General features: G+C 61.6%; 12 protein-coding genes across 12 annotated transcripts; all 12 read left to right on the top strand.

The window, feature by feature from the left end:
• Window positions 1-109: 109 nt before the first annotated feature.
• LDBPK_030150 (ATP-binding cassette protein subfamily F, member 1, putative) lies at window positions 110-2,284 on the top strand (the record flags this gene model as incomplete). The annotated part of the gene is made up of 1 exon (XM_003857933.1): window positions 110-2,284. One exon carries the CDS (start codon window positions 110-112, stop codon window positions 2,282-2,284), a length of 2,175 nt encoding a protein of 724 aa, XP_003857981.1.
• A 982-nt stretch (window positions 2,285-3,266) lies between these two features.
• Window positions 3,267-3,845, top strand: LDBPK_030160 (hypothetical protein; the record flags this gene model as incomplete). The annotated part of the gene is made up of 1 exon (XM_003857934.1): window positions 3,267-3,845. The coding sequence occupies one exon, from the start codon at window positions 3,267-3,269 to the stop codon at window positions 3,843-3,845; it is 579 nt and encodes a 192-aa protein (XP_003857982.1).
• A 289-nt stretch (window positions 3,846-4,134) lies between these two features.
• On the top strand, window positions 4,135-6,318 carry LDBPK_030170 (hypothetical protein, conserved; the record flags this gene model as incomplete). The annotated part of the gene is made up of 1 exon (XM_003857935.1): window positions 4,135-6,318. One exon carries the CDS (start codon window positions 4,135-4,137, stop codon window positions 6,316-6,318), a length of 2,184 nt encoding a protein of 727 aa, XP_003857983.1.
• A 901-nt stretch (window positions 6,319-7,219) lies between these two features.
• On the top strand, window positions 7,220-7,852 carry LDBPK_030180 (U2 splicing auxiliary factor, putative; the record flags this gene model as incomplete). The annotated part of the gene is made up of 1 exon (XM_003857936.1): window positions 7,220-7,852. One exon carries the CDS (start codon window positions 7,220-7,222, stop codon window positions 7,850-7,852), a length of 633 nt encoding a protein of 210 aa, XP_003857984.1.
• A 1,559-nt stretch (window positions 7,853-9,411) lies between these two features.
• On the top strand, window positions 9,412-11,094 carry LDBPK_030190 (delta-1-pyrroline-5-carboxylate dehydrogenase, putative; the record flags this gene model as incomplete). The annotated part of the gene is made up of 1 exon (XM_003857937.1): window positions 9,412-11,094. The coding sequence occupies one exon, from the start codon at window positions 9,412-9,414 to the stop codon at window positions 11,092-11,094; it is 1,683 nt and encodes a 560-aa protein (XP_003857985.1).
• Window positions 11,095-12,874: 1,780 nt separating this feature from the next.
• On the top strand, window positions 12,875-14,014 carry LDBPK_030200 (protein kinase, putative; the record flags this gene model as incomplete). The annotated part of the gene is made up of 1 exon (XM_003857938.1): window positions 12,875-14,014. The coding sequence occupies one exon, from the start codon at window positions 12,875-12,877 to the stop codon at window positions 14,012-14,014; it is 1,140 nt and encodes a 379-aa protein (XP_003857986.1).
• Window positions 14,015-15,110: 1,096 nt separating this feature from the next.
• LDBPK_030210 (hypothetical protein, conserved) lies at window positions 15,111-16,052 on the top strand (the record flags this gene model as incomplete). The annotated part of the gene is made up of 1 exon (XM_003857939.1): window positions 15,111-16,052. The coding sequence occupies one exon, from the start codon at window positions 15,111-15,113 to the stop codon at window positions 16,050-16,052; it is 942 nt and encodes a 313-aa protein (XP_003857987.1).
• A 942-nt stretch (window positions 16,053-16,994) lies between these two features.
• LDBPK_030220 (long chain fatty Acyl CoA synthetase, putative) lies at window positions 16,995-19,109 on the top strand (the record flags this gene model as incomplete). The annotated part of the gene is made up of 1 exon (XM_003857940.1): window positions 16,995-19,109. The coding sequence occupies one exon, from the start codon at window positions 16,995-16,997 to the stop codon at window positions 19,107-19,109; it is 2,115 nt and encodes a 704-aa protein (XP_003857988.1).
• A 3,163-nt stretch (window positions 19,110-22,272) lies between these two features.
• On the top strand, window positions 22,273-22,737 carry LDBPK_030230 (hypothetical protein, conserved; the record flags this gene model as incomplete). Its single annotated transcript, XM_003857941.1, has 1 exon — window positions 22,273-22,737. One exon carries the CDS (start codon window positions 22,273-22,275, stop codon window positions 22,735-22,737), a length of 465 nt encoding a protein of 154 aa, XP_003857989.1.
• A 623-nt stretch (window positions 22,738-23,360) lies between these two features.
• LDBPK_030240 (ribosomal protein L38, putative) lies at window positions 23,361-23,612 on the top strand (the record flags this gene model as incomplete). The annotated part of the gene is made up of 1 exon (XM_003857942.1): window positions 23,361-23,612. One exon carries the CDS (start codon window positions 23,361-23,363, stop codon window positions 23,610-23,612), a length of 252 nt encoding a protein of 83 aa, XP_003857990.1.
• Window positions 23,613-24,918: 1,306 nt separating this feature from the next.
• Window positions 24,919-25,827, top strand: LDBPK_030250 (hypothetical protein, conserved; the record flags this gene model as incomplete). Its single annotated transcript, XM_003857943.1, has 1 exon — window positions 24,919-25,827. The coding sequence occupies one exon, from the start codon at window positions 24,919-24,921 to the stop codon at window positions 25,825-25,827; it is 909 nt and encodes a 302-aa protein (XP_003857991.1).
• Window positions 25,828-27,016: 1,189 nt separating this feature from the next.
• LDBPK_030260 (hypothetical protein) lies at window positions 27,017-27,706 on the top strand (the record flags this gene model as incomplete). The annotated part of the gene is made up of 1 exon (XM_003857944.1): window positions 27,017-27,706. A coding segment is annotated over one exon (690 nt), but the record flags the coding sequence as incomplete, so codon positions are not given.
• Between the last annotated feature and the right edge of the window lie 2 nt (window positions 27,707-27,708).

Below are 27,708 nucleotides of genomic sequence, written 5' to 3' on the forward strand. Positions count from 1 at the left end.
AGAGAGGTCATCCTGCACACACGAAACACGTATCGTCTGCGGCCCTCCCCCTCTCGCCTCGCCACTCATACGCATAAACAGACAAGGCTCCACTGCAACACCAGCAGCGATGGACTTGGTGCAGCTGCAGCGAATCCTCAGCACGTACGATGAGCGTGTGGTGAAAGTCTTTGTGAGCCACATCCCGGAACTGGGGCTGCGCAAGATCGATGACTGCGTCCTCGAGTACATGCTCAAGATGCTGGAGGGGCAGACCTCGTCGGAGTCGTACCTGCCGGAGGAGATCATCGAGGAGACGATGAAGCTGTACTTCCGCGAGTTCGACGTTTTCAGCGACTGCGAAGAAAAGCTAAACAAGAGCACCGCGGCCATCTGCCAGCAGATGCTCAAGGAAGGTATCACGAAGAAGCCAAGCGAGGAGTCGAGCCGGCTCGCCAGCGCCGTCAACATCGGCCGCCAGTACGAGGAGAGTCTGAAGCGGGCCACAATGATCAAGAGTGTCGGCAAGGTTACGACGGCGAACACGAACGAGGACTGGACGTGGGAGACGAAGCGCAGCGCAGCCAAGGACATGCGCAAGAAGCGCAAGGAGGATGAGAAGAAGGCGATGCTCGCTGAGGAATACGAGGAGTTCCTGCGCAAGCGTGGCATCTCCAACACGGCGGCCGTGACGAAGATTCATCACAAGGGCGAGGGCACGAGCTACAGCACCGACATCCGCTGCGAGGCCATTCACATCCAGCTCGGGAAGCAGGTGCTACTGGACGACACGGACCTAGTGCTGCTGACAGGGCACAAGTACGGCCTCATCGGTCGCAACGGTGCGGGTAAAACGACACTGCTGCGTGCCCTGGCAGAGCGCGAGCTGGAGGGTGTGAGTCCGTTCATGCAGATTCTGCACGTAGAGCAGGAGATCGTCGCGGGGGCAGAGACGCCACTGGAGGTTCTGCTGGCCACCGATGTCGAGCGGGCGCAGCTGCTGCGCGAGGAGCAGGAGCTGCTGAAGCAGAACGACACGGAGGCCAACGCGCGGCTGAACGAGGTGTACGCTCGACTGGACGCAATCGACGCCCACAGCGCCGAGGCGCGCGCGGCCACCATCCTGCATGGCTTGAGCTTCACGCAGGATATGATGACCTCGCCGACCAAGCAGCTCTCCGGTGGTTGGCGCATGCGTGTGGCGCTAGCACGCGCTCTCTTCGTCGAGCCCGACGTGCTGCTGCTGGATGAGCCGACGAACCACCTCGATCTGTTCGCCGTGCTCTGGCTGGAGCAGTTCCTGAGGGACTGGCAAAAGACGCTCATTGTCGTCTCCCACTCCCGCACCTTTCTCAACAACGTCTGCTCCGAGATCATCCACCTCGTGGGCCACCATCTGCACTACTACAATGGCAACTATGACCAGTTCGAGATCACGCGGGTGGAGCAGGAGCGGCAGCAGAAGAAGCAGCACGCCGCCCAGGAGAAGCAGCGGGCGCACATTCAGGCCTTCATCGACAAGTTTCGCTACAACGCGAACCGGGCCAAGATGGCGCAGTCGCGCATCAAGGCGCTTGAGCGGATGGAGATGGTGGCCGACGTCGTCACCGACCCGCAGTTCGCCTTCACCTTTCCGGATGCCGAGCCGGTGTCTGGCAGCTTCATCGAGATGGTGGACTGCGAGTTCGGCTACAAGCCCGGCGTTAGCCTCTTCAAGGACGTAAACATGGGCATCGACGAGAGCTCGCGCATCGTTCTCGTCGGCGCGAACGGCGTCGGTAAGTCGACCTTCATGAACGTGTGCACTGGCGCTCTTGAGCCGCGCAGTGGTACGGTGGTGCGCAACAAGAAGATCCGTGTCGCCCACTTCGCGCAGCACAACATGGAAAGCCTCACCCCGCAGCTGTCCTCCCTCGAGTTCCTCCGCTCCAAGTTCCCGCACATGGAGGATCAGCAACTGCGTGCGCACCTCGGCAGCATGGGCCTGTCAGGGGAGCGCGCGCTGCAGCCGATCTACACCCTCTCCGGTGGACAGAAATCGCGTCTCGTGCTCGCCTGGATCACGTTTCAGAAGCCGCACCTGCTGCTGCTCGATGAGCCGACGAACCACCTCGATATCGACACGGTGAACGCCCTCATCGAGGCGCTTCTAGCGTACAACGGCGGGCTGCTGGTCATCTCACACGACGAGTACTTCATTACGTCCCTGTGCGATGACATCTTCGTCTGCGAAGACAACACCGTGAAGAAGTTCGATGGTGACTTCGCGGAGTACCGCAAGCACGTCATGAAGATGATGAAGTGAAAGCAGCCAACGGCCGAGGGTGTGGGGAGGGTGGGGGGCGGACGCTTGACGCTTCAAGCAAGCGGTAAGGACCCCTCTACGGGTATGGTTTGGCGGACTGGCTGGCAAGCTGATGATGACCACTGCGGGACTGAATACGAAGCAAAGACCGCACACACACACACACACACACGCACGCACATACGCTTCACGTGCGTGTTGCCTCTCGGTACGGCCACTGTAGGCCAAGCTGCTCCGCCGGGTGGTGTTGGCGGCTGATGGTGCCGCGGCAACATCGAGCGAAAACAGGTTTTAAGTGGGCAGCTAAAAAAATAGATAAGAGTGAGGGACGTAGTCGCCGACGGCGCACACGTTTTGGCAAGCGCGTCCACAGACGCGGACAAGGCATGGCGGGAGAGGGAGAGGGAGAGGGAGAGGAAGAAGACAGTCGTGAGGCGTGGCCGTTGTAAGTGCCGCTGGTCCGGCTATGGCAAGATGTGTGTGTATGGCGGACACGTGCTTCCTGTCGCCATGCAAGCGCGCACGTAACTGGCCCCATGCATCATGTCTGTCTTGCGCATGTTTCGCTTCAGCTGCTGGATCGCCTGCGGGTAGGGGCCGCTGGGAACGCCTGATGATGTTGCCTTTGTGGACAGAGGCACGCGCGCGCTCTAGCAGCACTCATTGCACCCCCTCCCCCTCGTGCGGAGTGCATGCCTCCCTCCCTCCCTCCCTCTCGCGCCCTGCCACCAAGCCTCCTTGTTGCTTTCAGACGACTGCTGCCGTTCCATGCATTCTTCAGAGCATCTGCGAGTGTGGGGTTGCACGGCAGCTTCTCATGCGCGCACCAGATGCACGGCACATTGATCAGCCCATCCTCTCACTCTGCTCCTCACACTGACATGCGCGTGCACAAAACACCGATAGATAGGCGCACACTGTTGTACAGTGGCAGCGACATACCTTCAAGGGCACCAACAAGTACGCATCCGACACGCCCGCCATGTCGTCACCGTATTCGCCGCCGAGAGCTGTCGTCACGGACAACTCGAAAGACGACGCTTTTCTCGTGAAGGACTTGACACTACTGATGGCAGCACTGCGACTCAACAACAGCGATGACTGGGCTGGAAAGCCGCAGCAGGAGACATTCCGTGTGTACGAGACGATGCCGCCTGTGGCTACGGCCCAGCCTTCCCCCTGCAGCGCGGATGTGGGTGACGCTGCACGAGGCTCATCGCCGCACGACTCTGATAAGAGCGATGCCAGCAGCGACTCTCTAAGCACCCTCATGACTGGCTACGTGCATGCGGTGCGCGCCCTGCATGCCTTCGATGCACAAATGGCAGCCGACGGCATCCGAGAGAGCGCCACTGCAGAGGCAGGTCACACGGGAGGTGGAGTGGTGGGCGCGGAGGAGGAGGCAACGACGCCTTGCAAGGCAGCAGCCGATGATGGCAGCTCCTCGGCAGCCAACACCAAACGCGCTGAGGCGGCTGCACCGGTCGACATGGCAGAGTTGCTGGCGGCGCCGGATCTCCTGCCATGTCTAATGATAGATGAACAAGGAGAACAGAGCTGAAGGACTTGCTCACCGGGCATGTCCGTCCAACCCTTTCTCTTAGGTCTCCCGTCACTACCGACGTCTCTGAGGCACTTCGCCGCACCTCCTGCGCGTCAGAGAGCCGCTGCGCTTGACGGTCTTCTTATGTTTTACGCCTGTTTCTTTTCTGCATCCCTTCCCGTGGAGGTGACAACACGCACACGCACGGGCCCTAACTTGACAGGAAAGCCGTGTCTATTGAAGACGTCAGTGCATCCACTTTTGCTCTCTATCTCGGCCACCAATCGTGAAGAAGTCCCTCCCTTCCATGGCGCTCTCCTTCCTCTACAGACGGCTGCGGCTGGGCCTGCCGTGGCGAGGAGCGTACGCGTCAAGGTTCTATCCTGCGATGTTGTCCACGCCGGGTATGCACGCGATATGCTTCTTCTTCCCCTCCTCGCAAGGCTGGACGCGCAAGCTTGCGGTTACCTCAGCGCCTTCTTCCCTTCCTTGCGTTTTCCAGAAGGATAGAAACACAACAGCATGTGCTGAAGCGCATGCAGGCGGACCCGTGTGTGCTTCACAGGCCTCCGCTTTCAACATAGTTGTCGCTGCAGCGTGGTCACGATCGCCGACGATGCCGCCATTGTTTCCTGCAGGACAACGTCAGCCAACTCTCTTGAATCGATTGGCGTCTGCCACGCCAACCCGAAAGGCGGCTGCATTGTCCAACTCGACAACCTCGCTTTCATCGACCGCCAACAGCGTCCGCTGCAGCTCACCAGGCCTCCCTTCGTCGTCTACCGCCGCCACGATCAGCAGCAGCAAGGAATCCCTCTCCCTGCTCAACCGTGTTGATGAACTCGCAGGTACGACGCAGCCGCACAGCACGACGAGGGCGTTCAGCTGCTGCTGCTGCAGCGACGACGATAATAAAGGGACGGACATGCTGCTCGGCGAGCTTCTCTTCGGTGCCGATGGAAGACGGGGTGCCGATCTGTCTTCTCCGCGTAGTCCTCCTCCTGCGGTGTCACCTGCCTCGCTTGGCATTGCGGCTCCTGCGTCTGCTGCTGCCACGGCATCTGGAGCCGAGCCGCCACGCCCGCGCCGCGGTCGCCCGCCGCCACACCTTACGCAGACAACCTTGGATCTAGGTCAGGCGGAGCCGACGATGGCCACGCGTTGCCCACTCTGCCGCATGTTGTACACTGCCGAGAACGACGAGGACGCCGCGCTGCACCGGCGCTTCTGCCGAGAAGGGCAGCTGCGTCGCCGCGGCCGGGGCCCATACGATGCGCCGTCGTCCTTCACGGGTGCCTGCCGCTCGCAACGCGCTCGGACGGAAACCGCAGCGAGTCCGTTGGCGTCCCTGTCACGCCCGGCAGCGGTAGCAGTGCGCATGCTGGAGGAGCTGAGTGGTGCAAGCTTGGGACACTCGCCCAGTCCTTTGCTAGGGAGCACCACAGCGACGGTACGACGAGGTGGTCCGCGTCGCCGCGAGATCGGGGCTCGCGGGTTTGCCAAGGCAACCTACACGGCCACCGAGACGCGGAATACGGCGGCAGATGCCACAGTCTCCCTGTGCACGTGTGTCCTCTGCCCGCGCTCGTCGTTGTCCTCGCCGCCCCACCTCTCCTCACCTCTGGCGGTGTTTCGCATCTCTCTCAACGCGTGTGGTGTGGCGGATAGCAATGGAGGCTGCACGGCGCTCAGGCTATTGGAGCTGCTGGACTTCACCCCAGTTGTACTACGCGCCGCCGCCGAGGGTGTGGCTGACCCGCAGACGGCATCCTCGTCCGTCTTGCGCGGAAGCGTCCCTGCCGCGCCGACAGTGAGGGGCAGCGCTGCGTCGACTGTTTATGTGGTATGCGTGGTAGACACCGTGCTGCGACTGCTTCTATGCGCCGTGGTCGGGGAGCCGCGGCGGCGGGAGCAAGATCCAGAGCTGTGCGTGGAGCGGCGCGCTGACGGGGCAACGGTGTGCAGCACACGTCGGCACTTCACGCACGGCGACGTAGCGGGACTTTGGGTGCTCTCCCCTGCCGAGCTCAGCGCCGCGCAGAAAGCGTGGGAGAAGAGCACCGCGGCACCGTTTGCATCGACCCGTCAGATGCTGGAGAGCTTTTTTGGTACGCGCGCAGGCGGTGGTGCCCCATCTTCGGCTCAATCAAGCGCCGCTCACGTCACTGAGAAGGCCCACGAGCGGTGTCAACAGGCGGCTGGGGTCGCACTACATGCGCTGGCCCAATACCTCGTGTACGGCAGCAGTCTGTGCCCTTCGCGGCAACTCTCTTATTCACAGGCGGCCCTCGCAGCGGCGGAGCACCTGGGCACCGGCTTTATGGAGCAGTGCTTGGCAGTCGCTTCCTCCTGCTGCCCCGCCGGTTCCACGCCTACACCACGCGAAGACGGGGCAGAGCCGCGGCCGCTGTACACACACGGCGACGGCGCCGATGGCGGCAGCGACAGTGACGACGCCAACGAAGATGCCAGTGGGGTCATCGGTGAATGACGAGACCGCCGCAGCGGCATCGTCATGATTCCTGAAGCGCGGCCGGCGCGTGAGCGGGGGAGGGGGTTCTGCCGCTACAGTGCAAGCGGTGTTTTGCACCAGTGCGCGCCTGTGGTATAGCGCGCATAGGAGAGGCGCCCACACGGTAGCAGCCGCAGCATCCGCTTACCGACCCACTCACCCCATTTTCGCGGCCCTGCATAAAAGGTGAGGGTGTGCTGGTAACGATTGGGCCGCACCGTTGCCCCAGGCACGCGCACGCACACATACACCGATGCACGTACGCATAGGCATCGACATAGATAGCTGTAGCCCTACATACGCGCAGCGGTCAACGACATAAATCGATGCATATTACATATCTATAGAGATATATATCTACATACATGCGCGGGATGCGTGCACGAGATGGGGAGGCGGCACACACGTGTGCGTTCTGTGACGCCCCCATGCACGGGGGGGGGGGCGGTCCATTCCTGTGTGGATGGGTCTGCCTCTACACTCTACCTCTCCCTCCGACCTCTACTGCATTGCCCTTCTTGCCCCGCGTGAATGGTGCACCCCTCAACCTTCTCTCGCCTTGACGCTGAACACACGCGCACACGCCGTGATGCGCATACGCACGTGCGCCTTGACATTTTGGGAGAGAAGAGAAGCGCTGAGTGCCATAACACACACACACATACATACATACAGCTATACATAATTAGCGTCGCCGACCAGACTCTCTCTCTCTGCCAAGTCGCCCTTCTTGCCCTGTCCCTTCGCCTCGGGCTTAACGAGCGCCGTGTCCGCCTTGCCCTCACGTGGACACTGGCCGACGTGACTGGTGCGCCACCATTGACTGTGCGACCCTTCATCGCCGTCACGCACACGCGCGCACCGGGGTCTGGCCGGCGCCATGACAGCGCACGTGGATCGCTGCGTCTTCTTCTCCAAGATGGGCGCGTGCCGGCACGGCGATCAGTGCACGAAGTTGCACTACCGCCCCGACACATCGCCGACGGTGCTGTTCCCTCTGATGTACCCAAACCCGCACGCCGTTGAGCACATCAAGGACCGCGAGTGGAACTTCGAGCTGGACAGGAAGTATTTGAAGAAGCATTTTGAGCACTTCTACAAGGAGGTGTGGCGCACCTTCATGGAGTTCGGCCGTATTGCGGAGCTGCGCGTCGTGAGCAACCTCGGCGATCACCTCCTGGGCAACGTGTACATCCGCTTCGAGGACCCGCAGGTCGCCACGCGCATCGTAAAGGAGCTGCGCGGCAAGAAACTGAATGACATCATTGTGCTGCCTGAGCTGTCGCCTGTCACGAACTTCGCCGAGGCGTGCTGCAAGGAGGATCTCGAGAACCGTTGCCAGCGCGGCGAGCAGTGCAACTACCTCCACATCATGAAGGTGTCGCGCCGCCTCCTCGAGAAGCTTGAAAAGGAGCAGACCAAGTACTGGAAAAAGAAGGAGAAGCGTCACGAGCATAGCAGCAGCGACCGAAAGCGTAGCCGCTCTCGGTCGCCTGCTGACACGCGCTGGTAGACCCAGCCGTGCCCACCACTTGGCATGTGGCTGCTTGGGGTGAAGAAGATGCGCATAGGTGGGCCCGCGCAGCCTCAGCACGTTGTAAACCGTTTCTTCTTGAGGCGAGCATTGCGGCCCCTAACGACGGAGAGCAGGGGAGGGCGCATCCATGCACGCGCTGAGACGTGCGTGGCATCGCAAGGCCCAGCGCACGCACACCCCACTGTGTCTGTGTGTGTGTGTGTGTGTGTGTGTGTCGAGGGGAATGGGGGGCTGAGTGGGCCCGTTTTTCTGTAACGCGCGTGCCCATGGCCGGCATCGCGCCATGCGAGGGGGCCGGTGGGTCGAGTGGTGTTTGGGTTCTCGGTGTGTTGTGTGGCAGCGGGACGGTGTGGGCGCAGGTGGAAGGAAAAAGAGAGGCGGTGCTGCCCGCGGAAGCCAAGCCTGTGCTGGCGCCTGTCCGCCTGTCTAGGTGTGGAGTACGCGCCGCCGCCCCCGCCTCTGCCGCCCGCCCCTCTCTCTGTCGCTCAGCAGTGAATTAACTAAGCGGAGCGGAGTGGAGCGGGAGCGACTGCGGCGGCATCGGTAGTGGCGATGTTGGTGCTGGATGCCATGGCAGCTGCGGAGAAGGTAATAGTGCCGATGACTCGGCCCCATCCCTCTCTCTCTCTCCAATGTTCTCTTCTGCCTCTACGGGTGTGCGTGCGGGTTTGGTGCGTTTTCGTTTTCGTTGGTTCGACTCACCACCAGACGCGCTCACACACGCACACGCACGCCTCATCGGAGCGCCTTCGCCCCCTACCCCTCCTCCTCCTCCTCTTCCTTGCCTTCATTGAATGGAGCTGGCAGCGTGGAGAACGGGATGCGGAGACGGGGAGGGGCCGCGCACGCGTGTGCAGAGATGCATGCAGGAAAGGCAGACCGCACCAAAATGGATGCCTCCGCATGCGTGCAGAGAAACCCGGTGAAGGTCGTGTACGGGCTGAGGGAGAGGTGCCCATGGTTGAGGGAGGACGAATGCCTTGGTGTTTGGTTGACGCGCAGCGACTCCTGTTTTTCTTGTCCTTCGTGCGGCTCCATGCAGCAGGGACGGAGGGAGACAAGAGCCGCATACCGACTATGAAACCACACACTGGCTTTTCAGGTCGCGTAAGGATCTAAAACGGACGACCTCCGTCCTTCCTTTTCTTGCTGTGCGTCACTCCACGGCGCTGAGTGGGCACTGAGGGAGGCGTGATCGTCATCCGCTCCCCATCTCCCCCCCCCCCACTCACTCGCTCGCTCTCTGCCTGTCGCTCCGATGCAGAAGCTTGCCGCGCACATGTTGCCCCACCGCTCAATGCCGACCCTCTGTCTCTGTCTATGCCCTCGTCTGTGCTCGCCGCCACGCACGCGCACCGCGACGAGGTGAGATTCGAACACAAAGAACAACGACAAGAAAAACGTCTCAGCGCAGCCTCCGGCCCACACCAAACACACAGACACACACACGCACACATACACACACACTCCTCCCGACTCTCTCGCACTGCCACCCTCGCCCTTACACCAGCCCTCCCAACTCGTAAGGAGACAGGATGCTCCGTCGCACCGTGTCCTGGGCCTTCGCGGCCTTCAAGTGCCCACCTGTGCTGAATGAGCCCATGGACAACTTCGAGCCGGGCTCCGCCTCTGCGAAGGGGACGCTGGAGGCCTGCAAGGCGGCTCGCGGGGAGGTGCGGGAGTGCCCAATCATGATTGGCGGCAAGCCGTACACCTCCTCGAACATCATCAAGGGCATTATGCCCTCGGATCACCAAGTGCAGATTGCCAAGGCCTACAACGCAACGCCGGAGCTCGCGAGGAAGGCTGTGGAGGCGGCTGTGGAGGCCTCCAAGGAGTGGAGCCAGGTGCCCTTCCGCGACCGTGCGGCCATCTTCTACAAGGCGGCACACCTCCTGTCAACCAAATACCGCCACGAGATGCGCGCCGCGACGATGCTGGGCCAGAGCAAGAATCCGTGGCAGGCGGAGATCGACTGCGTCGCCGAGGCCTGTGACTTCATCCGCTGGAACATCCACTTTGCTGAGGAGCTGTACGCACAGCAGCCGCGCTCCGTCTCGAACAGCGGCGTGTGGAACACGACGGACTACCGTCCGCTCGAGGGGTTTGTGTCGGCCATCACGCCCTTCAACTTCACGGCCATCGCCGCGAACCTCGCTGGCACGCCGGCGCTGATGGGCAACACGGTGGTCTGGAAGCCGAGCCCGACAGCGGTGCTCTCGAACTACCTCATGTACAAGATTATGGAGGAGGCAGGGCTGCCGGCTGGCGTCATCAATTTTGTGCCGTGCGAGCCAGCGGTGATGGACAGCGCCGTGAATGCCGACCCGCGCCTCGCCGCCGTCGTCTTCACCGGCTCGACCCGCGTCTTTACCGAAATCAACAAGAACGTCTTCAGCCGCCTCGAGACGTACCACAACTTTCCGCGCATCTCCGGCGAGACGGGCGGCAAGGACTTCCACCTCGTCCACCCCTCTGCCGACATGAAGCACGTGGCAGCCGGCACCGTCCGTGGCGCTTTCGAGTTCCAAGGGCAGAAATGCAGCGCGTGCTCGCGGCTGTACGCGCCAAAGACCTGCTGGAAGGAGTTGAAGGCATTGCTCATCAAGGGCCAGAAGCAGATCAAGATGGGCCAGCCGGACGACTTCCAGAGCTTCATGTGCGCCGTCATCGACGAGACGTCCTTCAACAAGAATAAGAAGTACATCGAAATCGCCAAGGCGGACTCGAGCAACTACGAGGTCGTTGTGGGAGGCAAGTGCGACAAGACGAGGGGGTACTTCGTTGAGCCGACCATCATTGAGACGAAGGACCCCCGCGCGCAGCTCATGCGCGAGGAGATATTTGGCCCTGTGCTGACGGTGTTTGTGTATGACGACAGTAAGCCGGGGTACTGGAAAGAAGTGTGCGAGCTCGTCGACTCGACCACGAAGTACGGCCTGACCGGTGCCGTCTTCTCTCGCGAGCGTGCGCCGATCAGGGAGGCGGACAAGTACCTGCGCTACGCGGCGGGCAACTACTATGTGAACGACAAGTGCACCGGCGCTGTCGTTGGCCAGCAGCCGTTCGGCGGCTCGCGCCTGAGCGGCTCGAATGACAAGCCGGGTGCCGGCCAGTTCGTCACCCGCTTCGTCTCGGCCCGCTCCATCAAGGAGAGCTTCGACGTGACGCCCACCATCTCGTACCCGCACCAGCTGCCCGATGTGTACACGCTGTAGTGAGGCAGCGGCAACCAGGCTGGCCATAAAAGTGGGCGCTACGGCCTGGATGTGCATTTGAATTCCGAGGTGTCGAGAGAAACGAAGGAGAGCGGCCGACAGACACGTACTTTGGAGGGGGAAGCACAGGCTCTTCACCAGCTTCTAGCATGCCATGCGCGTCATGGACGTTGTCGTAGCCTCCCACGCCGATCATCGATCCCGAAGCCCTGACGAGGTGCGCGTGTGAGCGCGCGTGCCTCGACGATGCGGCGAGACGAAGAGGGCGTTTAAGAGACGCACCACACGCCGACCAATGTGTGGAGAACGGAAAGGAAAACGATCGGACTTAACTTTATTTTTGAATTCCGCACGCTCACGTACACGCACACAGGCGATCCGCCACCTTCCCTAACCTCGCTGCCAAGGCTCATCCTCTCCATCTCGCGCTCGCGCACGGCCCCGCCTCGTTCATTCATCCTTCTCTGTGTCTGTGCCGACAGTTTGTCGGTGTTTTCGTGTGCGTCCGCGCCTGAGTCGTTGCCCCCCCCCCCCACCAACATACACGCACACGCACACACACGCTTGATCCTGAGGGCCTCTTCCTATGTATGCAAGTGCCCAGCGTTTTCCTGTGTCGGATATGCTGTGTGTGCGCTTTCTCTGTCGCATCCCTGCCTCTGTCTCGGCGTGCATGCGTGCGCGTTCAGGTGTGAGCTTGATGGCGCGTCCCACACACGCGCCACCACGTTTCCGCCTCGCTCGCTCTCCGCCCTCTGCGCTTTCATGTTCTTTCCCCTTGTGTGTGTGTGTGTGTGTGTGTGTGTGTCGGGGGAGGGGGGGCCTGCGTGATGGACGGCGGCGGGTGACGGTCATGGCGATGGTCGCAGAGGGGAGCCGCCGGCGGGGGCGTGTTGCTCTTTCCTTCGCGAGGAGGCGCAGAGCGGACTGTGATGAGGGTACGTTGAGGGGCTGCCGCGGCGTGGTACGAGGAGGGATGGTGAAGGGCACAGCACAGTCGTGTGTAGGGGAAGGGCCGAGAGGCGAGCCGGAGTGTCTGTCTCTCCCGTCCTTTATCCGTATTCTGTGTGTTGTTTAATTCGTCGCATGATGCCGGAAGACGTTGAAACGCTCTAGCGCTAAGTCGAAGGGAGGAAGAAGAAGAGAGGGGAAGGAAATAGACGCACAGGTACGTGCGCAGCGGCAGACGCACACACACAGACACACACACACACACACACACACTTGTGTCGTGCGTGAGCGTGTCGCGTCGTTTTTGCATGCTTTTCAGTGATACTGTTGTTCGCCTGGGCTTGCACCGGCCCCTCATCGCTCGCCGCTTCTGATTTTCACATCCTCTCCTCCACCGTGCGCATGAGCGCGCGAAAAATGTTAACGTGTACACTCGTAAGCGCTGAAACGAGTACCTGCACCAGCGGCAATAATAAGGGTCTCTCGGGAGGGTGCCGCACAGCCACCACCGCCCCCCACCCCACCCCACACACACATTCATATCTCCATTCCTGCGACGCACCTTTTCCTCCTTCCCAGCAGCCCTTTCTGTGCTGTACTCTATGAGTTGGTGCTCGCATCTCCGACTGCGCAGGTTACCCCAGTAGCGCGTGAGGAGACTCCCTTGTTCTGATGCTTCGCTCCGTGGTTGCCCTCCCTCTCTTCTCCTCATTTCGCTAGCCTGCATCTCTGAATAAGCGGGGGCGCTTCACGGACGGCAGGAGCGGCCGGACGCAAACTCAAGAGCAGGCAGGATCAGCATCGCTTGCTCGTATTATCGTCAGAAATCATGCAGGAGTCGAACACACTCATCTTCGACGTGCCGGACGCGTTTCAGGTGGAGTCGATCATCGGCCAGGGGGCGTACGGTGCGGTCTGCAAGGCTGTCTTCTGCGATGACCAGATCGCCGTGAAGAAGATCCCGCACTACTCGCGCAGCGAGGACACGGCGCGCCGGGTGCTTCGCGAGATCGAAATACTGCAAAACCTTCAGTTCTGCGAGCAGGTAGTAGGCTGCCGCCTCTTCTTCCGACCCAAGAGCGAGGAGAAAGACGTGTACGTGGCAATGGACTACATCCCAGCGGACCTTTCTTCTGTAATCAAGAACGGCGCCATCACGCTTGACGAGAGCGTCGTGCGGTACATAACGTGCCAGCTGCTGCTGGCACTGCGCGCACTGCACCGCTGCAAGGTACTGCACCGTGACGTGAGCACCCGCAACATTCTGATCCACTACAACTCACAGGTGTTCCTGTGCGACTTCGGGCTCAGTCGCTTCTTCGACCCGGATGAGCAGCTCAGCTTCGGGGTCGTGACGCAGTGGTACCGCGCACCGGAGATCATCCTCGACGCGGCCTACAGTTACGCGAGCGATGTGTGGAGTGTTGGGGTCATCCTCGGTGAGCTGCTGCTGCGCCGCCACCTGTTCCCTGGAAAGTCAAACGACTCTGCGAATCAGCTGCAGCTCATCTTTCACCTGGTCGGCACGCCCTCCAAGGATGTCTTTGACGCGGATCGCTCCTTCGGCCGCGCCAGCCAGAACGCCAAGAACTACGCGCTAGCTTACATCGAACGCCGCCCGTGCCCGTCCACGCTAGTGAATCTTTTGTCCACCGCGCCGGTGCTGCACCACTCGGCCATCGCCGCAGTGCCGCCGCAGGCAGTGCAGCTTGCCGAGCAGCTCCTGCAGTTCGACCCGGCCAAGCGACCGAGCGCCGACGAGGCCCTGCGACATCCGTGGTTTGACCCGTGCCGCGCCTTCATTGATGAGGTGGTGCAGCACCAGGACGAGGAAGAGATCCCGGTGTTTACGCAGACGCAGAACATGAACGTCGAGGAGCTGGTGAAGCGCATCGAGGAGGTGGTGCCGGTCTTCTCTGAGGATCTGCTCGTGGAGGACGACGGCGGCGGTGCCGCGGGCAGTGCGTAGGCAGGCATCCAGCTTTCTCGACGCCCCCTACGTGCGTGTGGCGGGCCGAAGAGAGGTGGCGTGACGCCTGCAGCAGGCAAACCGTCGCAGGGGTGATGTTCGTGTGGCCCCTAGTCGAACAAGACGACGGAGCCGGGCGATGCGAGAGAGAACAACGATGCACAAGAGGGAAAAGAAAGCAAGAGAGGTGCGGGACGAGCCGCGGCGTGGCTGAGTGTGGCGGCGATCGTGGCCGGCGGGGCGACAGCCCACCCGTGCAGACGGGAAAACGGCGGGTCGAAGCAGAAGTACAAGAGAGGGAGCAAAGAGATGGCGCTTCGAACCAAACGACAGGGGAACAGCCGGAGAGGAGGAGGGGGAGGCTTCCATCGCACGCATCTTCTTTCCCTTGACCCTTCACCAAGCACCATCATCACGCGCATGGTAATGGTGATGATGGCGGCCGCGGGTGGCGCGTTGCCCTTGTACGCTGAGCTCTCTTTGTTGGCATCGGCTCCGTCATTCTCTGTCTTGTGTGTGCGTGCGTGCGTGTGTGTGTGTGTATATGTATGGTGGTGCCCTCGACTTTTTTTTGCTCACGAATGCTCAGCCAAAACCGCAAGACCTCCGCCCGCCCCCTCCCCTCCACGCACCTTCCACTCCCTCTGACGCTGGCGTATTACTCGAGCCTCAAGCTGCTCCTTTATCTGTTGTCTGGGTGTGCGCGCATGTGCATGTGCGTGTGTATCTGTATGCTCCGCCTCCATCCCGCCCCTTCTCCATCCACATCTCTTCCCCCTCTCTTCTCCCCGGTGGCGCAGAGCTGTCTGCTGACGAGCACAAGGTCAGGAGAGCAGTCGGCTCTTGCAAGCCCCGCCTGCTCTTCCAGCGCACGCGGTTCTCTCTCCCGTGCCCCACTCGCAGCGGCAGTGCTGATTGGCTGGCTGGCTTTGTGTGTGTGTGTGTGTGTGTGTATCTCAGGGCGGATTGCCCGTTAGCAGCGCCTTCGTCCTCCCCCTTCACTTGTGTCGTCTCCCATCCGCAGCCCCCCACCCCACCCGTCCCGCTCTTTGCGAGTCGTATTGCCGTTGTCTTTCGTCCTGGAACGCCGTGGCCGATGCCGTCCCCAGCGATGCTGCGCACCAGCAGCGTGCTGCTGGACAAGTCGATGTTCGCTGCGAAGCGCCGTGTCATTGTACCGATCCAGCCCACGCCCGGCTACCCGGCGCACTTTATCAAGGCGTCCTTCACGACGGATCCGCTCAAGGAGAAGCAGAAGGCCCGCTTCTCCTCCGGCGGTGACGCGATGCGCGAGGTGCAGGACATCCCCAAGCGGCTGGAGGGCCAGCGGTCGCGTGCCGAGCTCACATCGCGCGGTGACGAGGACTTTGCGGCGCTCATCGAGTTCATCCAGGGCGCCTCATACGACCAGCTCATCTCCGGTCGGCGCTTTCGAAAGATCTATGAGAAGCTGTCCGAGAACGACGACATGTTTGTCTGGCTGTGCCACACCGCCATGGCGGTACTGAACCCCGGCGACATGCGCTCGCGGCTCATGCACAATCACCTCAAGGCGCTCGCGGAGGCCGTGGCGAGTGGCGAGATGACCCAGCGAACGGCGTTTCGCTTCTTCGAGTCCGCCGTGCGCAGCCCGGCCTACCGCGAGATCGCAGCTCGCCAGCTGGAAACTGGCGCGGCTACTCGCCTGGCTGGCTTGGCAGCGGCGGCGGACGTGATGCGCGAGATGGGGCTGACACGGCGTCCCATGTCGTCCTACTTTGAGCTGTATCAGCGCATCGTGGAGCGCAGCGAGGCCATGACGCCGTGGGGCTTCCCGCCCCTCTTCCAGTTCGAAGAGCGGCTGGCGCTGGAGCCACGACTGAAGTTCTTCTCACGTGCGGGGCAGCAGCAGCTGGAGCGACGCCGTCGAGGCTCTATCTTCTCCCCGCACACAATCCTGCAGGGGCGGCGCATCTTCTGGATTCCGCCGACGTGGAACCGCGCCGGTCGCTTCATTGGGCCGCATATAAACCTGTACCCAGGCCTCACGCCTGACTAAGCCAACGGTGTCAAGCGACCGAGGTGTTCCGTGTGCGCGTGCGCACGTGCGGTGCGTGAAGGACGGAGGAGGCGAGCAATGGCCTCGACGGAGGGGATAACGGAAGCGTCCGCCTTGCCCTCTTCCTGTGTGTGTGTGTATGTGTGTGTGACTGTGCCTGTGTCTGCGTGTGCGTGTGTGTGTGTGTGTGCACTATCTGCGCAGTCGCTGAAGCGGTGTTAACGGTCTTCCCGCATCCGAAGCACAGAGGCAAAGGACATAGGCCCAAACCGTGTCTGCGCGTCTGCGAGGGTGTGTGTGTGTGAGTTGCTACAAGTTCGGTGGTAGTGAGAGGGCAACACGTGCGAAGGATCTGTGACCAGCACGGCGGCAGTAGGGGCAGGCAGGCATGAGATTGCTCGTCTGCATGCCTTCCGTCCGTCTCCACAGCCACATGGGCAGGCCCGACTCCACTGCATTCACATCGCCTTGTTTCCCTGCCCCTCCTCGCTCTCTGTACTTGTGCGGCACATCTGCACGGTCACCGGCCCTCTCTCCACTACACAAGCAACACCTGAAGCTGCGCCACACAGCCATCGCACTGTAGAACGAACTCCCCCTCCCCCTCCCCCAACACACACAGACGCACCTCTCGCTCTCAGTTCTCCCTCCGACACGTGCAGACATTGCCGACACGCACCACACACACACACGCACACACACACGCACACACACGCGCGCGCAGCTCTGCACTCTCGCTCGAAGTCAGCCCGTGCTTGTGTGTTTGTGTGTGCAAGGAAGCCGGGTTGGCCTGTGGCACCGCCTTTGCCGTTGCGGCTGCGGCTACTGTGATCGGTGGAACGGAAACTCGAATCAGCTCCGTCCCCCGTCCCCGCACCCTCCCTGATCATTCTAGGTTGCCGACCCCATCAGCGCACCGGCCGACAGGGCAGCACTTCCACGATGGGAGGCGCTGTGTCGTTCTGCCTCCAGAAGCTCAACAAGGTGAGCGAGGTGGAGTACGCGCCCTACAAGGAGTATGCCGCCTATGGCGAGCAGAGCGTCCCGGTGAAAGGCAGCGATGATTCTGGCCGCTCCATGATCTACCGTATGTCGAACACGAGCGAAGAGGAGTTGAAACGCCTGCGCAACGAGTGGTACGCGGGTGGCTCCTGCCTCTCCGTTCTCGAGAACCTCTGCAAGGAGCGCGGCAAGCGCACATGCCTGGCCTACAGGAAGCTGAAGACCATCGAGAAGAACGAGACCACCACCAGTGATGGTCGCAAGAAAGTGCTGGAGACGTACGTCTTTGAGCCGGGGCAGAAGACAATGAGCTACGCCCGCTTCTGGCAGAACATCGTCAACTTCGGCCGCGGTCTCCACGAGATCGGCCTCACGAAGGGCAACACCGTCTCCGTCTACGAGGAGACCCGCTGGCAGTGGCTGTGCACCATGTACAGCTGCTGGTCGCAGGGCCTCCTCGTGTCCACTGTGTACGCCAACCTCGGTGAGGACGCGCTCCAGTACGCCTTGGACGAGACTCAGTGCAATGCAATTGTGTGCAACGGCTCCAAGGTGAAGGACGTGCTCACGATGTTCAAGGTAATCGAGGCGCCCAAGGGCACCAAGGTCATCTACCTCGATGAGCTGCCGCCCTCGGTGACGTCGGAGGAGTACGAGCTGTACGCGTGGAGCGACGTGATGGCGCGCGGCAAGAACAGCGAGGCCAACTGCCGCATCCCGAGTGGCGCCGAGAGCAAAGATGAGCTCGCGCTCATCATGTACACGAGCGGCACCACCGGCAACCCGAAGGGCGTCATGCACACGCACGGCAGCCTCTACTGCGGCTGCATGACGATCAGTCAGCGAATCAACGACCTGCTAGGGGAGATGAAGGAGCAGGAGTGGTACTGCTCGTACCTTCCCCTCGCCCACATCATGGAGCTCGCCGTCACGTCGGTGCTCATGATGCGCGGCGTCATCATCGGCTACGGCAGCCCGCGCACACTGATGGACACCTTCGCCAAGCCGTACGGCGACCTGACCGCGTACCGGCCGTTCGTCTTCGTCGCTGTCCCGCGTGTCTTTGATAGCATGAGAAGGGCCGTAGAGGATAAGCTGCCGCCTCCGGGGTCGATGAAGCGCAAGATCTTCGACAAGGCCTATCAGGCGCGCCTCAAGGCGCTCAAGAATGGCTGCGATACGCCGTTCTTTAACAAGAGGGTTTTCGCCAATGCCCGTAAGGTGATGGGCGGCCGCGTGTACGCGATGCTCAGTGGCGGCGGCCCGCTCTCGGAGTCCACGCAGGAATTCATTAACGTTGTCTTTGGCATGGTGATCCAGGGCTGGGGCATGACAGAGACAGTCGCCTGCGGCGGCATCCAGCGCACGGGCAACCTTGAATACAACTGCGTTGGCCAGGTCCTCAAGACAGCGGAGGTGCAGCTGTTGGACACGGATGAGTTCAAGCACACGGATCAGCCAGAGCCGCGCGGTGAGGTGCTGCTGCGCGGCCCCTTCCTCTTCAAGGGCTACTACAAGCAACCGGAGCAGACCAGGGAGGCACTGGACGATGATGGATGGCTCCACACCGGCGACGTGGCCTCCATAGCTCCGAACGGCACCATGCGCATCGTTGGCCGCGTCAAGGCGCTCGCCAAGAATGCCAACGGGGAGTATTTGGCGCTTGAGATGCTGGAGAGCATCTACGGCACTAATGAGATCACTGTTCCGAACGGCGTCTGCGTGCTCGTCCACCCGCACCGCAGCTACATCACCATCATTGCCTTGACCAACGAGAAGCTGGTCAAGGCGTTCATGGAAAAGTATAAGATCAAAAACAGCGAGTTTCCTGCAATCCTGGACGACGCAGAGTTCTTGAAAATGGCGCTTCAAAGCCTCCAGAAGACTGCCCGTGACGCGAACCGCTGCTCGTTCGAGGTTGTGCAGGGCGTGAAGCTGCTGAACGAGGAGTGGACACCAGAGAATGGTGTGCTGACGGCCGCCATGAAGCTCAAGCGCCGCATCATCAACGAAAACTACGCGGATGTCATCAGCAAGCTCTTCGAGAACCAATAGGTGCACGAGCAAGTGTGTGTAGTTTGTTCGGCACCGGTGATGGTTATGGAGAGATAGAGAGAGAGATGGGGCGAGAGATGTCCCCCCCCCCTCTCTCTCTCTCTCCCGCCTGTTCAAGCGGCTACGTGGCATGGAGAAGAGAGCGGGGATGAGAACGCCGACAGACCAGCGGAGGCTTAGCCCCGTGCGGAGACCCGGCCCTTGCTTTTTCTTTCGTTGCCCCCCCCCGTGTACCTGTACGTGTACGTGACGGGCGCACCGGCTCTCGCTGCATCCTTCCCCCTTCCTTGCTTCGCCGCAACACGGTTGCTGTATCAGCCCCCGACATACACACACACACACTCGCATACGCATCGCACGCGCGATGCCTTTGTTTTCCGGTGGTGGTGGTGGCCCTCTGTTCTCCGAGCGATGTTATCATAGACACCTAGAGCACAAGCGCTGATCTCTCAGACGCTCTCTGCCCCTCGCTCCTTGGCTCTGTTATATACACATAAAATCTGCATCATCTACTCCGTCAGACACACGTTGTCTGGCTCATCGTCTTCCTCTCTCCCCTTCCTTCTCTGCCTGTCCCACGTACCGCCCCCGCACACGATATCGTGCGTAAGTGCGTGCGCGCCCCAGCCGCGACCGTGAACCCCGTGGCTCGTATTGCCTTCCGAGCATTTTCTCCCCTCTTCCTTTCTCGCGCTTCCATCTCTACTGGTGACTTCGCCTATCCCGAGCAGTGCTCACTGTCGCGGAGCGGCCAAGGAGAGAAGGAATGGAAGAGATGAACGCGGCGGAGACGCCGGTCAATGTCTCGCTTCGTCGAGAGGGGGGGGGCGTGAAGCGCTTGCGGCGGTACGTACGCGTGCGAGCACGTGCGGAGCAGAGCAGCCGGGGCAGAAGACGTGGAGCAGAGGGCAAGGGGTGAGCACGCCGGAGACATCCATCGGCTGTGCACGACACGGCTGGCTGGAATTTCCGTTCCCCGCTTTGTTTTTCCTTTTCGCTGTTCTCCTCCGTGCCCCGGAGAACGGGGCACACACACACGCACACACTGAAAAGTGCGTGGCATCGCAGGGCCCAGCGCACGCACACCCCACTCTGTCTCTCTCTCTCTCTGTGTGTGTGTGTGTGTGTGCGTTGGTGCACGCACATGTATGCCAGACGACACAGGCGTGCATGTCCGCGGCACAAACGCACTTCCCAGAGAGAGGGGAGGGGCGCGAGCGGCTGCCGCCTGTACCAGTACGACACTCTCTCTCCCTCCCTCCCTCTCCCCCTCCCCATCTCTCCCTCTTGAAGGGACGTCCCTCCCCCGCACAGCTAACGAACTCCACTTGTATGTGTCTTTTCCTTTTCGTTCGCCGTGTAAGTGTATCGCTTTTACGTGAAGTCCTCGCCGCGCTGCACAGAGCAGCGCTCGCGCGCTCCCCCCACACGTGCATGCGCGTGTGCACGAGACGCACGCGTATCCACCAAACAGTCGTCGTGTCGTGGCGATGGCACTGCACCAGCCGTCCTCCTCTTCCTTCCATCGCAAGCTAGTAGTGTCGCTTGGGGGGATGGGAGGGGGGCATGGAAGGCGTGCTAGAAGCGCTGCGTGCGTGCGCGTGTGCAGTCTGCCACTTCTCTCCCTTGCTCTGCTTCTCTCTCTAGGGTCTATTCGGATGGTGATCGCCTCTTTCGGTTTCTGTGTGTGTGTGTGTGTGTGTGTGTGTGTGTGTTCCCAATCCTGTATTGTGCTTTCTTTCCATGCGTACGCGTCTGTGTGGCGGGAGGGGGGGGGAAGGGTGTGTGTGTGTGTCTGATGGGGAGATGCGTGTGTGCCAGTATGGGCGGATGTGTCCGTCCCCGGAGCACCTCTTTCTCTCTTCGTTCCTCAAATCCTTCCCCTCCCCCTCCCCGCCCCGCCTGCCCAAGGCTGAGGTTCCATGATGTGTGAATGCGTCGCTTGCGCAGTCCTTGCCCGGGCTTTGGTTGTTTGTATGCGAGTGTGTGGGGGGCGGCGTGCCTGCTGCCTCCTCCCCGGTGTCGCTCTCTCGCAGGCCCACGATCTTTTCGCTTTCTTCTCTTCATCTCGTCTTTTTCCCCCTTCGCCCCCCCCCTCCCCCGTTAAAAGCGGCAACGACCACAGCAGCACGCGCCCACGTGCACCGTGAAGGATGTTCCACGGGGAAAGGCAGGCCAAGGAAAGAGGGCGTACTCTTTTCGATGCCTTGTGGCGTGCGTGGGTGTGCCGATGGTTCCATGAGTGAACCTCATGGTCTCCTGTCGCCCACCACCACCACCACCACCACACTTCCCGTGTCGATCTCACGAAGAGAGACACAAAACCCTTCCCACCACCCACCACCACCCTCAGCGTTCCGATAGCTCGCTCCCCTCGTTTCTTCCACTGCCTTCATTCCTGGTTCTCGGTGTGACTTGCTGCTGCTGCTGCTGCTGCTGCTTGTGGTTGCTGTCGATTTACGTTTATGCATCCCTCAGCATGCGCGATTCCCTCTAAGTCTCTTCGCTTGTTTCCTTTCTTGTCTTTGTCCGGTGGTGCATGTCGACTCCAGTGTGAGCGCCTCGCTGCGAGTTCGCGTTTCTCGGTTCTCTCTCTCGTGTTAGCAATTTCCACTCCTCCTCTCCCCTCCCTCCGCCGCTGCCGCTTCGGCGCACCCGTGCGAGCGCGCAGACGCGCGTATCAGCCTGTCCGTGTATGCGTGCATGCATGCGTGCGTGCGTTTTCGCCACGGTGCCTCCTTGCTGCCTTCTCTGCTCTCCCCCTCCTTCCACTCTCTCACGCGCAGACGCGTTGGCGGAAGGGAGGCGGGGTATGCGTGCGCATAACGAAGGCGCCTCAACGAAGACGCCATGGCCGCTGCCACTCGCCATCGCTCACCCTCACCTCTCCCCATTCTGTTCTCTCTTTCCCGCGGAAACAACCTACCCCTGAGCATCTCCGGTGCTCTGTGCTCGCCTGCCTGCCTCTCTGCGCTGTCTCACGGGTGCGTGCCGATGTACGTGCCACTTCATCATCGCCGCCCATCGCCTCCACACAGAGTGCATATGCATGGAAGGAAAGGGGGAGGCTACACGCACGCAGTAACACACCCTGCTGGGGAACCTTCCACCCACACATACGAGCACGCAGACGCTTGTCCTTGACGAGAGGGGAACGGAGCTCATGCTGCGCCGCACCGCAAGACGCGCCATGGGCAACAGCCGCTTCAGCGGCAGCAAGGAGCGGGACCGCATTGAGCAGGAGCGTCGCCGCCGTCGTGTGTACGACGCCGCAGGCAATCTTCAGCTCGGCGGCCTCCTGCTCATGATGTACGACGACTTCAAGAAGCCCGCCGCCATCGGCCTTGGCATGGTTGCCTTCTTATACGGTTATAGCCGACTGGTTGTGCACCTGTCTCGAGAGGAAGAGGCAGAGGGCTTGCGGCTGGACGCGCAGAGCGAGGCAGTGGCCCGGCAGACGGGCAAGCTGAAGGCAGATCGGTATCTTGTCAAGCCGAATAGGCAGATCGACGACCCCGACTTTCTCAACATCCCCGCCTTTGGCGGCAGAGGCGTCAGCTCTAGTAAGCTCTTGAGTGATGATAGCGTGAGCGGCGGGGCTCTGCATAGCGAGCGCAAGCGCAGCTGACCGGCAGTCTCACACACGGAACACGGAAGGAGGCGGCAACAGTTGTAGCCCGTATACGTGTAAAGGACTACCAGTCGCGCAACCGTCTTTCCTTTACGCGCGCATCCATCACCTTCACGATGGCCACGACCATCACCCACTGCACCGGGCTCTTTCTCGTTCTCTCGCTGTGCGTGTGCATACATGTGCTCTGGAGTGCACGGCACCGGAGAGGGAGGCAGGCAAATCACCACCACAAAACAACGTGCGAGATGGTGGAGGCCTGTGTCCTTGCCTCCGCCACCCCCTTCCCCTGCCCTTAAAGAGGAGGTGAGGGTCGATGAGGCTGTGCAGCACCCGCCCTCATACTCTTTTCGTGCACCCTGCGTCCTTAGCGGCGCATGCGTTCGGTGACGCATCAACTCGCTCGCCCACGCTTACTCTTCCTTCTCGCTGTCATCTCTTTCTCTTTCTTTCTCTCTCCACCGTCGCCGTCCGTCGTCCGTGGGCTTCGCCACCACTCGCTCCCACGGGGCGCACCCACGAATGCCTGTCTGCCTCTCACACGCACACGCAGGCAGAGCGCTTCGTTCTCCCCTCTCGAGCACCCTTTTCCGTTTTCCGTCGCCTCCCTCTCTTCAGCCATGCCGCGTGAGATTAAGACCCTGAAGGAGTTTCTCGCCATCTGCTCCCGCAAGGATGCGCGGTGCGTGAAGGTGAAGCACAACCCCAGCGCCACCAAGTTCAAGGTCCGCTGCAGCCGCTACCTCTACACGCTGGTCGTGAACGACAAGAAGAAGGCCGACAAGATCGAGCGCTCCATCCACCCGTCCGTGAAGAAGATCGCCGTGACGGCCCGCTCGCACGCCAAGACGAACGCCGGCTCCAAGCAGTAAGAAGACGCCGCAACGATGGCATAGCTGGTACCGTCGTCGTCGCGCCACACGCGCTCACAGGCAGACCGAAACACGCACACGTGCGCGGGGAGAAGGGGGTTGTGGCACTCGTTGTCTGCGGCAGTGCCTGCCCGCGTTCTCTTCTCCATCATTTTTTTTTCTCGTGCGCGCGCGTGCGTGTGTGCGTGGGTGATCGCCGCGGCGGAAGGAAGCCAGGCTTGGTCGGCCTGGCCGCTTTCCAGGCTCGGGAAACAGCGCTCTATTATGGAAGCAAGTTGGCGGCGAGGCAGGCAAGGACGGGACGGGAGGAGACGCACACCCGCCCCTATGTCTGCCTGCCCCTCTTGCGTACAGTTGTTTTCGTTTTTCATTTTCGTGTTTTTTTTCTTGGTGGAGCGAGCGGGGGTGGGGAAGGGGCATGAACGTTTGCGCTCGTGAGCGTGTATGTGCCCTCGTAAACGGAAGGGAGGACGGTGCGGCGGCGGCGTGGCGGCGCGAGCGCGTGCGCGTGAGCAGCAGCGCCCTCCTCCCTTTCCTCGCACACGCATACACGCAGCCATGCGTGCGCACTCAAGTGTGCATCCTCGTCGTTCTACGCAAAGGAAGACAGCAAATTCAAGCATCGCAACCGGAGCACCAGAATAACAGCCGATCCGTTGAGTCGGACGTGTCATGAGTGGCGCGTGCCTCCCTCACGCGGCCACCTCTCGCGTTGGTGAACTCGGTCATCGCTGTGGGTGGCCTGGGCAGACACGGCAACGAAAGCAGCGGCGTGTCTCTCTCTCTTAGGTATGGGAGCGTTCAAGGGTGGGTTGTCGTGGCTGATGTGCGCATGTGTGCATGTGCCGCTCTGGAAGCACACACATACACATACCGGCACACCAGTGCGCTCGGTCTGAGACGGCATCCTCGCAATTCTCTCTCTCTCTGGTTACACCTATGCGTCTGCACTGGCCGGTGCTACGCCGTCACCGTCGAAGCTTCCGCGACGTTGAGTCACTGCTCACATACACACACACACACACGCCCCCTCCCCTCCCCTTCCCTCCCCTCTCTTGTTGTCGTCTCTCTCCACACCTCAGCCGCCGTGCCCAATCGCTTGCGCGCACCGTGCGCGCTCCCCGACTCCCTGCCCTCTACATCGCATTGCCTCGCTTTTGCTCACCGTGCCATGTCCGTTGACCGTGTGGCGAGGTGCGCGCACCTGCACAAGGGCGGTGCGCGATCTGTGGCGCGTGTGTGCGCTGATGGAAAAGGCTGCGGTCAAGTGGCACTCCTCCGCCGGCTGTCATGCGCTGGGAGCGCCATGGCTGCGCAGCCTGGACGTGTCTGCGTCTCGGCGGAGCTGAGCCAACGATACTGTTGTGCCGTGGGTCACCGCATCACGGCTGCGACAAGAGGTGAGGTGCCTCTGCCCGCATCTTTTACAGGGTCGCAGCAGCCTACCGTGGAGGATCTCTTTGCGAGCCGCTTCGGCACGACCACGTTTGGCCACCGTCGGGACACCTCCGCCACCGATGCGCCACCGCCTGCCTCGCCAAGCGCAGGCGTGGACGCGCTCTTCACGGAACGGTTTCCTGCTCTGACAGCACAGGCTACAGCGGAGAGGATGCACGAAGTGGCCGCGTCTCACGTTACCACGAAGACACAGTCAGCGATGTGGGGTGGTCTTCGGCGGTGCTTCAAATTTCGCGGCCGCCTACCTTCGGCCCGCATCAATAACAGCATGGGTGACAGGCCGTCGCCGGCGCAACCGCCTGCCCGCTTCTCTTCGCAGTACCCGCCCGTCGCCAACGAAGCCTCGGGGCTTTCAGCGTCTAGGCACCAGCCTCCGCCGCCTGAGGTGCAGCGCTACTGGCACAGCTACCAGCTGTGGGTATCCCTGCGGCCGCACATCCAGCAGGAGCAGCAGGCAGTACTGCAGCTGCGTGCACAGGCACATGCAGCCAAGATCGCGCAGCAGAAGTCCCTGCGGCAGCACCTGCACCGCACCATGTACTGGACTCTGTTTGTAGTGTGCCCGCTGCTGGGACTGCTGTTCCTGTGGCTGGCCATCGACGCCGCTGCGTACGGGGCGGAGCTGGAGCTACTGCCCTTTGTGAAGTACGACGAGGCGCTGCGGGACTTTGCCGAGGCGGAGGGCCGCCATCGCCAGTTCATCCGCGGCAAGAGCAACAACGGCGTAGCGAAGAAGAAAAACATACGCATCGACTAAGCGACGTGGGCATGCGGGGCCGCTCTTGTTCTGCACACACACACACACACACACACACACACACACACACACCTCACTCGGCCGCACTCGTAAAACTCTGGAAGGCCTCTCGCGCGAGCCTGTGCATGACGGTTACGTGTTGTACTTCATCTTCACAAGCAGCCAGCCGGAAAGCCGAAGGAAAGCGGAACGAGCGATGGAAAGTGCGAGCGTGCGGAGTGATCTGGCGCCTCTCTTGCTTCATCTCCCTTATCGCTGTGCCGCGCCCCCGCCCTCTTCCCTAGCCCAAGCCATGAACTCCGCGCCTCACTTGCCGGCCGCGGCAGCTGACAACCCAGGTGAGGGCACCGTTCTCGCTGCCTTCTGGTAGGCGGGTATGAGGCGGACAGCGGCGACAGGGCGGAAGATACCACCCCGACTCGTGCACTTCTGGCCTCTCTCGCATGCGGCAGATGTGTCCACGCGTGCAGAACACAACACAGACAACTTTGGCTCAGCAGCAGCCTCGTCCATGTTGTGCGTCCGTGTCTTCGTTCTTCTCTCTGTGAGTCCCCATTCATCCACACACGCGCGCGCGCACATGGCCGGCCCCGCCCCTGTCCGCTCTCTCTCTCTCGCTCTGCTCTCCTTCCATGCGCACCCCTCCCGCCCTCGCCCTCCTTTCCGCTCTCACCACGCCCCTGTCCGTCTGCCTGTATGTGTTGCGTGTGTGTGTGTGTGCGTGTGCGTGTGCGTGGAGGGGAGGCAGCTGTGGCACCTTCTGCTCACGTGCCCTCGCTTCCCTCGCACCGCCCAAGCAGCCGCCGTTTCTCCCCGTCTTCTTCTTACGCATCCGTACACGCGCACAAGCTCCTTCTTACCCCTCACCCTCGCAAGCTGCATCGCCAGCCACGTAAGCATCAAGGGAGCACCCCACGACGGCGACTACCACCACCAGCGCTATCACGCTTTTCGTGTGTTCTCGTTTGGCTGCCACTCGAAGAGCACGCGGAATTCACGCCGCCTGCCTGCTTCTTTCTTACGGTGAGGGTGTAGCAAGTTCTTGCGCGCCTTAGCGGCAGACACCGAGCGACGGACGTCTGCGCACATCACCGGCGCCAGAGTGGGGGGAGGGGGGGCACATTCTTCTCTTCTCTGCCACCTCCCCCGCGAGTACACCACCACGTTGCCGGGGGGGGGGGGAGCGGCCATGTCCACTCCTGTCGGTGGAGTAGTTCCGCAGGACCGCTGGCAGCCTCAGCAGAGGGTGAAAGTCTGTCAGTACCAGGACTGCGGCGCCCCCTTCGGTTTCTTTTCCACCAAGGTCAACTGCCACCGCTGCGGCATCGTGCTATGCGGCAAGTGCGCCTCCACCAAGACCGTGATCCCCCGCTACTACAGCAATGAGGCCGTCCCCGTCTGCCAGCGCTGTTACCAGGTGGTTGAGCGCTACAAGGCACGCGGGTCCGTGACGCCAGGATATGTCGTTCATTCTACCACCGTCAGCGCCACGCCGGCTCGATCCTCGCCGGTGCCGCCACCTCACACGAGTCAAGCGCCGGGGACTCATGCACCCTCGCCGCAGCCCGCTGCCGCTGTGTCCCCTGCAGCACTCGTCCCTACCGTCGAAGCAGTAACAGTGTCGACAAAACCCTCCGTCACCGATGCCGACCTGCACGCCCTGCGAGGCGTCATCGAGACCCTCCAGCAAGCACTCAACGACGCGCAATGCAACGCCGCCAAGGCCGCCACATCCGCTGCCGCGCAGCTCCGAACCGCAGAGGAAGAGAACGCGGCACTAAAAAGCACCGCAGACCTCTTACAGCAGCGCCTGGTCACCGCCGCGCAGCAGCGCGCCGAGCTGGAGGCACAGGTGGCACGGCTGGCCGCGGACCGCGACGA

This window comes from Leishmania donovani, chromosome 3 (genome assembly GCF_000227135.1).
Source record: "Leishmania donovani BPK282A1 complete genome, chromosome 3".
NCBI lineage: Eukaryota > Euglenozoa > Kinetoplastea > Trypanosomatida > Trypanosomatidae > Leishmania > Leishmania donovani.